Below are 8,931 nucleotides of genomic sequence, written 5' to 3'. Positions count from 1 at the left end.
AGAAAATGGTATTTATTTGTGCCTGATCTACATTTAAACACAAAAGAAATTATGAAAAGTATATCTCTGACAGTAATTAAAAACGACACCCTCCTTGAATTTCATCTGATCGTTTTTTCCCCTTTTAAATTGGCGTACATAAAAGTTACTAAAGTATCCTTATATGACAAAGATAGAGATAAGGTCAAGGTCTATATTTGCTTTTGATATATCGAAACTCACAATGGGAAACGACCGGCTTTTATTCATTCTATGATAGCCAGTTTTAACATTTTAAAATGGTAATTCATCTTAATGCAACGTCTGAGACTAATTAGGCATACACCCGTTTCATTTTAATCTTTCCCTTTTAGCCCGAAACGCTGTGAATAATTATCCCACATTCCATGTACACACAGGCGAGATGAGTTGACCTACATACCCAACAGAAATCATACTTGCTACGTGCTTAACATTGCTTTCCTACGTTCGTATCTTCGTATACAGATTATTAATACCAAACAATGCCGACTTCCTTCTCTCTTCGACTGCCCTGACACAGAGAACGAACGGGTCGAGCGCCAACACACATAACTAACTGCAAATCAAAGTTGTGTTTTGGTGCTTGGGTTACGTTGCACGTGTACGTAACAACAGTAACGCGAAACGCCGTCTCAGGAAGACCGCATACACAACAGCGTTATGGCTGTGCTGTGTACTACTCGCCTTACGTGTGATTAAGAAATTGCCAATGTTTGTACGAGGTATTTTGTCTTTTACGATAAACATGAGAAGATGTTGATCCTCGCGTGTTTACAAGTGTTGTAACATTTATCGCCTTCATTAACAAGGATTTTGTGTCTTGTCAAAGGATTAGAAGGAACACGATTTTACACGGATTAGCATATACGATATACATGTGTATCAACTGAAGCGACCACAGAACGTTGACAGGTGCTCAGTGGATGCTTACGCAATCATCATGGCTTCCAATTTTTCTGTTTGTCCCATGTCGCCTAATATCACCGAAGATGAGGATTCTGTGTCCCCTCCGCGTAAAAGCTCTGATTCTAGCTCAGTTAGCAGAAAAATATCAGACTCTACTTCACCTCAGAGGAAAATATCAGGTAATTCTTCACCAAAACGAAAAATATCAACTGCTTCGAACCAGTCTGGATCTTCCACGGACCTACAGTCTCCACATCGCGCCGTTTCTACGGTGACCAGTCAGATGATGCAGACGGAGATCGATGATGATGAGGAGGTTAGGGGCCGTAGAATGGATGTAAATACTTTAAGTCAGGGTGTCGCGGCCCTGGTGTCTCCTTCGGTAAGTGCATTGCATCTTTCTCTTAAACAATATGGCGTAACGGCCTACTGTCTCTATAGCTCTACCGTTGAAAAGGATAGCAATAAACACAAAACTTTGGGTAATGCATAGTTAAATGTTATACATTTCAAAGAACATAGTTAAGGCAGAGGCTCCTTTAACTTGTACGGAGTTAGGGATGGGGGGGGGGGGAGGGGGTTAGGGGAGGCTGATTCAGATTAACGTTAAACGAATTGGGGAATTGTAGGGTGTGAACTAAAGAAACATAACTATCGAAAATAAACCAGCATTTATGAATGATGTTGTCAAACCGGAGGAAGAGATGAGAGCGAAAATAAATGAGACAGTTGAAGGTAAAAACAATGTAATGAGCGCTATACCGTTTGTTGTGAGATGGGGCCCAACTATCCACTAAGGGCTTCTAGCATAACTCGGAGAAACTTTGTGTAAACACCTTGTCTCTAGAGTTTATTGACAGTTATCGATCAAAGATGTGTAATTTCAACGTAGAATTCATTCCCCACAGTTAAACATGACAGCATAAACGTATTTGTCTCTTTCAAAAATTATAAATTAGTAATGAAGCCCAAAGCACAATGGGGCCCACAACCTCTGGCCTAAGTCAAGGAAATGTGTATAGTCACGTGATACTATTATAATATCTATATCGCATGGTAGTCTAAATGATGACTGAAACCAAAACACATACTTTGTTTTTCCCATCGAATATATATATATATATTTACTGCATGTAAAACATGAAATATATATATATATATATATATATAAATATATATATATATATATATATATATATATATATATTTACTGCATGTAAAACAAGAAATATATATATATCAATATATATATATATTTCTTGTTTTACATGCAATTTCCCCGTACTGTGTTGACTATGTTGACAAACTCTGCAGTTTCATGTAAACCTACTGTATTTGACGTATTCTGCAGTTTTATTGATAATCAATTACTGCTATCGGCTTAGTAAATATCTTAAACATGAAATCTTTGATATTTAATAGCACAAGTGTATCTCCGAGGATGATATACATCATAAACATCATATATTTTCCTGATTTTGGCATTTCTCTGGCTTAATTAATGAGCGTTCTTGACAACAGGATTCAGTGTTAAGTAAGGACATGTAGAATGGAAATTTTGAAAATGTGTGGTATTGACTTTAGTGTCTTAATTTATCCTTGCTTATTCGAGGTATTCCCATATTTACGAATAAAGTGCCGTATGTTTCCCATTATTATCAATGAATTTCTGAGTGAGTTTCGTTTTCTTTAAGGTAATTTGTGTTAGTAATGGTGTATCCTAGAGTTAACTATCAATATGCATGTCCCTGTAATAAGGCGAGAGAAGCCTTAATACGGTATTGTTATTTTCTGTCTATATATCCCTGTTTATCTACTTTATTATAACAATATGAAAGCAATCTTACAGTACGGCTACCTTGTTTGTGTTATCTTAGGTAAAGGTCTTAAAGGATTATACAACTAATAAACCAATAAATAATTAAACCAGCTCAAAGTATAATGTTAGTATATAACATTAAAGAAATACAGATGTCTCAAATTTCGAGAAAGAATAATACAAAACTAACATCAATAGATTTGTACATCAATCGGGACAGAATGTCACATGTTTTCTTACTCTCTGTAGACTATTGCCAACTCATTTGCATATCAAGTCAAATGGAAGGACTACCTCATCGCTTGTTATCTTATATTACATTATTTATTTGGGATAGTCTGGAAGTTTGATAAGTATGCCTGCATTGCTGTTAAATTTAAAGTCAGCCAGTAGCTTTAACTTCAAAGGCAACATATCCGTGACGTAAGTTCTACTGTATGCTAGGAGGATATTCCTGGGCATTCCCTATGTAACGCTCAGATCTGCAAAGCTTATCCATCTCAACATAGCCTATATAAAATAAACACTCGCTTGTTGCACCCACTTTGGACTAATCTATCAAAAATAAATAATATATTTATTATCCTATACTTACAAATAGGTCTTTTATAACGCATTTCAATACAACATGTACTACTACTAGGTGATAAGTTTTTATATAAGGTTGTAAATAATCCTCCATTTCTAAGTTGAAATATTGCAGAGCAAATTACTATAAACAACATTTTTTTTTCTTTTGTATTGTGAATGACTTTCCTTGTATAACGGAATTCAAAATAACAATAATTTAATATATATATTGACCTAGATGCATCTACAAGAGATAAATATTAGTAGGTCAACATTACAATAAATAGAAAATACATAACTGTATGATTGTTCGATTAATATTCACTTTATTAATTACCTTTCATTTGAGGCATATGATCAAAGGATCCATATTTTGTAAGTCTTCATTCTTTATGACAATCGTAACTTACGTTTAATATTCTTGATACATGATCTTTGACATCGCGACTTTAATAGACACAAATGACTGAGAAAGTCCATTGAAAACGATCATTATTGATTTATGAATTCTTAGAATCGATAATAGAGTAAAGAAGAACAGTTCAATCATTATTAGTTTTAATTTTATTGTAAACTATTCTAATTATGACCATGTAGTCATAACTGTACTTTCCCATACAGTGCGGAGTGGTGTGGTTAAGGCTCTGTCCTTTGTGTGACGATTAATAGAAGTATTCGATATAAGAATAATTATGAATGATTAACAGGTTTTCTTTAAACTCTGAACATTTCATAAGACAGAGAGAACAAACTGGTCTGACGAAACACGGGGAAGTTTAACTTACAATAATTAAGCCGCTCAGAATATCTTATCATAATATTATATGATTATATGCTACTATAATTCAGGAACAGAATTTAATGGTAGGTTTATTCAAACTGGGAGTATGTAGTATAGGTTACTTACATTCTCTGATTGAATTTCACTATCATATTCCACTTATAAAAAAGATGTTCTCTGCTCGGTTTGTCTTCCGTTTTGTTTTTTATGACGTCCAAATAATCATAACTAGTCATTAACGATAGGCCTACTTACTTTTTTTAAATCAAACAAAGTTTTGCAAAGTTACAAAACCGAGCAACACTTTTCACGTAGTAAAGTATGTGACTTAATACTTGCCATGTACTGGATACAGACGTGTGACTCCTTTAACATCATGGTTACAGTGTAGAATGATTCCTTGATAACTTAATAAAGTAACATTGCATTAAATTGAGTTTTAACAACCTTTTGTCGCCATTTGTTAACCTTGCAATTTTAGAACTTTATCGACAAGTAAGTTACATTATGTTTATATTTCAATGAAGGAAACTTATATTATAACACACAAATATATATATATATATCAATATATATATATCAATATATATATATATATATAGAGATAGATAGATAGATATAGATATAGATGCAGATATAGATATATCTATTTATAAGTTATTCACCGGTGTATACGTTCCGAGTGCTACACATGAGAGAACCCTCCTCAGCAATATCCATCTAACCTTGTCAGTGATTTGTCTCTCTCTAAGTAGAAGTTGGGGCTAAGATGTGGATCAGTTTCTCACCCTTAAGGGTCGTTAACATCGCGGGTTGAAGCTGTTAAAGTCCATGTCTGCCGATTCTGTATATTATTATCTCCCTCAAATATTATATTGTTATTCATCAAGGCCATACTTCATCAGAAATGGCATTTAGATTTTTATGAAATAGAAAAAAAATATGACTCAAATTGAGCAAAGATATGCAAAGCGATACCCATTTGAAAAAGCTCATCGACATAATGAGGAACCTGTCTGAGAGGATATGTTTGAATAGGAGGAAAAGAGGTGTGGTGAGGAGGGGTAGGTCATCTCTATCTCTGTGTAGCTGAGATATAAATGGTAAAGTTTACCGACCGGACGGTTTACTTACTGGTATTTAAAACTCAGAGATGTACACCTATATACTCAAAATTACTTTGCAAGTAACTGCAATATAGTCCACAAAAGGCACATTTTTTGTGAACTGAATTTTCGTAGAAGTTCGTAGTATGAGGAGAGGAAATGAAACAAGTGATACGTATATCACTCTGAAGGTAACTTGACAGTGTGGAGGGGACGTTATGATTTAATTAACCAGCTAATTACCATCGATTCCCAGGTGTTGTAGGTGACAACCTGATATTGATTTATCCTATACACTTCCAGCATACAACGAATTAATTGGTCCTGATCAAAATATCCAAAGATATTTTAAATTATTGCAGATATTTAGAGCTTATAAACACTCAAGGGTTGCTCCCAAGAGAGCACAAATTCATCTTTTAGAGAAGCAATTATTAGAACTTGAACTGAATTTGATTCCAACATTAGATTGAAATGCTGCTTTCTTTAAACCTGTGACGTCATACGCCGGTGGCAAAGATTTCGCAGTCCAGGTATAACTATGAAACCATAGTAAAGTAAACTTTAGGAAGTGAAGGACAAACGGTTATTTTCTACGGCCGTGCCATCGATGGCCAATGTTTCAAAGGTTTTCAACGAAATGTTATTGTTCTCATTGTAGGCCATGGCTGGGTTTGGGAAAGGAAAGAACTATAGAAAGGGTGGGGGAGGGGGGTGGGCGTGATGACCTTCGGAGAGTGTTCGGATCTATAATGCAAGTGGAAACTGTCTGCATTTCTAAACCCCTTGTCGTATTTGTCTATTTATTTCAAATTCTCATGGACGTTATTACTAGAGAGTTATCATTTTGTCAAAATCAAACAGATGGTTTCTATATTGTGTACGTTAAAGTATTATTTATATTTGGGCTCTTCTGCTTTGATGATTGCTAGATGATCTATTTAGTTGAAGTTACACTAGACGCAATCCCAGAAATAAGAATATTATATCAAGCTTCTGAACGAATCAAATTTGCCATTTTGTTTTAAACTTTGTGTAAAAACAGTGTATACTTAATCGTGTACTTAAGCACAATACATGAGATACGTGAGATACTGTACTAATATCTTCCTTATTAGGAAACTCATTCACCACCTTGTCTTCCTCTAGTATACCATAATGTATTTAATTGCCCTCATTTCATCCAATGAGACATGACCGAAATAATCAATGGACACACAACTTACTTTTCAAGTGACAACTAAGAGCAAAATTTGATTAAAAATACGTGTCTTCTGAGCTTAACACTTTTTCATGCAATGACATTTGCAGTCTTCTGCACTTTCATGCTTAAAAGCGGTGATTCCTATGGTATTTTATTAATACCAAAGCCACATACATCAATAAAGTTTGTGTAAGAGCCTCCCGTATTTAGCGTAACAGACTTAAAAATGTGCAATAAAAATTGCATCGTATATTTTTTGACAGCTCAGTCGTGCCTCCTAAAGTTTATCCATGCAGTAACTCTTTTCTTTTTATGGAACTACGTAAACACCAGAGAAAATCTCGTCACTGACATTTTGAGACATTTCATGGTGGAATCACCATATAATTTTGTTGACATGTCGGCGACAAAAGTCGCCATAATAAGTTGAGTAGTTTATCAGAATCGCCAGGTACCTTTTTGTTTTATTTATACGCAAATGACCATGTTTATATGTCCACGCTATCAATCATGTTGACACGGTTAATATTATGACTGTCTCAAAACACCGATCAAATTCTCATCGACAATGATTTTTTCTCAATTGTAATCGTCACTTTGGTGGAGAGGAGACCAGGCAGGAAACTACACCGAGCCTCTGAGTGACAAGTACATAGACACTTTTATAATTATTAGTGAGAGCACTTTCGAGGTTTTATCGAGCATCATCAGATTTACCGACGATGTCACTTTACGAGCTGCCGAAAAGCTCTTTACTGCCGTAGTAGACAACGTACACAAACAGTGCTTTCTCTTGATTTGGGAAAAGGAGCTCTTTACGTTCATATTGTAACATCATCTTACTGTTCTGACTTTCGCACATACAGTAGTTCTTTTATGTTGACGGAAAGACTTTCGCACATAGCTTTTATCTGTTGTGACGGAAAGATGAAAATCTTAGGATATCTCTATTCTGTTTACTTTCATATTCTTGATTGATTGATTGATTGATTAGATGGCTTATTGATGTGTTGAAGTCTCTTTGAATACATTTAATGCCAGGAACGTAGTTCAGTAATTCATAGTTCGAAAAATAAGTCAAAATGCTTGTTGATTATTTACGAGAAGGTACGCACAATTATTAACACAATTAAAATGAAAAAAAAGTATTGTTAGGAGGGAAATGACCTTAACACGATTGTTGATCACTTTTAAACCAACGAGAGGACTTTATTTAAATTACAAGAATCTTAATTATAGTCTCAAAATATCCTAACTTGCTACATGAAATACTTTTAACATGACTTCATCAGTAAAATGTATACCACGACATCTCGATTGATCTTTTAGCTTCGAAAAGGCAAATCTCCTAATGTGTAACATTTCCAACTTGTGAAATCGAAACATTAGATTTTCCTAAACCTAATCTATATAAGATTCTCGAGAGAAGAGAAGGCGAAAAAAACACTTTATCACGAATATTTTCTTACGAAGTTCTGGTTACAATTTGAGGCAATTAAAACAACTCCGAGGGATAATCAAAAGGTCTATGCCTGTGTTTATACTACACAAGCAGTCTCACTATATTTCCCTTCTACGTTTACTAGGGTAATCTCTTCTACAGGGCAATCTGTCCTCTCCCGACATTTCCAGCCTATTACGGACCAAGTATTCAATAATTAAACGTATAAATCCTCACAACCGTGAGGATGATGTGTTGCTTAGCTCAGTGGGAAGGTCAATCACCTTACCCTTTAATTGACTTAATTAAACCCTTTGCCCTCCGAGAAGGGATAAAATGTGACGTTGAATTAATTACCGTTTTATTACCAACACATGATCTGATAATGGAGACAAACCGCCTCAACTCATCGTATTAAACGTGAGAACGGATTCCAGCTCGATTCATGAGTTAAAGGCATGTTCCTATTACAGAGCAAGGCAAAAGAGAAAAAAAAATGAAAAAAATGTTCAATCGTTTTGCCGTCATCAAATTAGTTTCTTTTTTTTTTATTGTAAACAGAATTAGGATTAACAAACAAGGTAATCAAAGATCAAAGTCATCAAATTCTATCAAGATAACGGTGTTTACACCATGCACGCTCTGTCAATACTTCAGCCTACGGGTATCAACACCTCAGTGTTATTAACGAATATAATATATTGGTGAAACTAATTTAGCTGTGTCACAGAGTCCATACACCAGGTTTGTTAATCTGACTGTCCAAACATTAATGAATTACTTATTACGTACGCATATATAAAGCAGACACTTCATTAATGTGTCATCGTATTTCACGTAGAATGTAAAACTATTGCATAATAAAAGCTATGTCAAGCTAGTGCATAATACCGAGACAAATTACAAATTATGAAGTCGATGTAAGCGATGTAATGTTTTTTATGATGCAAAATGTAATTAGTTTTGGTGTTTTCGTGCATTGAACAGTTATAAAGCAAGTTTATTCATGTAACGTGGAAATTCTTTCCTTCCTATGGGCTTATCGGTCAATGACGCAATGATTCGTGTTTATAAATCAGTACT

General features: G+C 34.7%; 1 protein-coding gene across 1 annotated transcript in view; it reads left to right on the top strand.

Annotated features, from left to right (window-relative positions):
* The first annotated feature begins 409 nt into the window (after window positions 1-409).
* Window positions 410-8,931, top strand: part of LOC139979536 (guanylate cyclase soluble subunit alpha-2-like) — a 60,524-nt gene continuing 52,002 nt past the window's right edge. The window contains exon 1 of the mRNA XM_071990451.1: window positions 410-1,309. Coding sequence (XP_071846552.1) covers window positions 962-1,309 — 348 coding nt within the window. The 5' untranslated portion in view covers window positions 410-961. The remainder of the gene's footprint in view (window positions 1,310-8,931) is intronic.

This window comes from Apostichopus japonicus, chromosome 14 (genome assembly GCF_037975245.1).
Source record: "Apostichopus japonicus isolate 1M-3 chromosome 14, ASM3797524v1, whole genome shotgun sequence".
In the NCBI taxonomy this organism is placed as follows: Eukaryota; Metazoa; Echinodermata; class Holothuroidea; order Aspidochirotida; family Stichopodidae; genus Apostichopus; species Apostichopus japonicus.
Note: the sequence above shows the minus strand (reverse complement) of the source record. Positions and strands in the feature narration are given on the sequence as shown.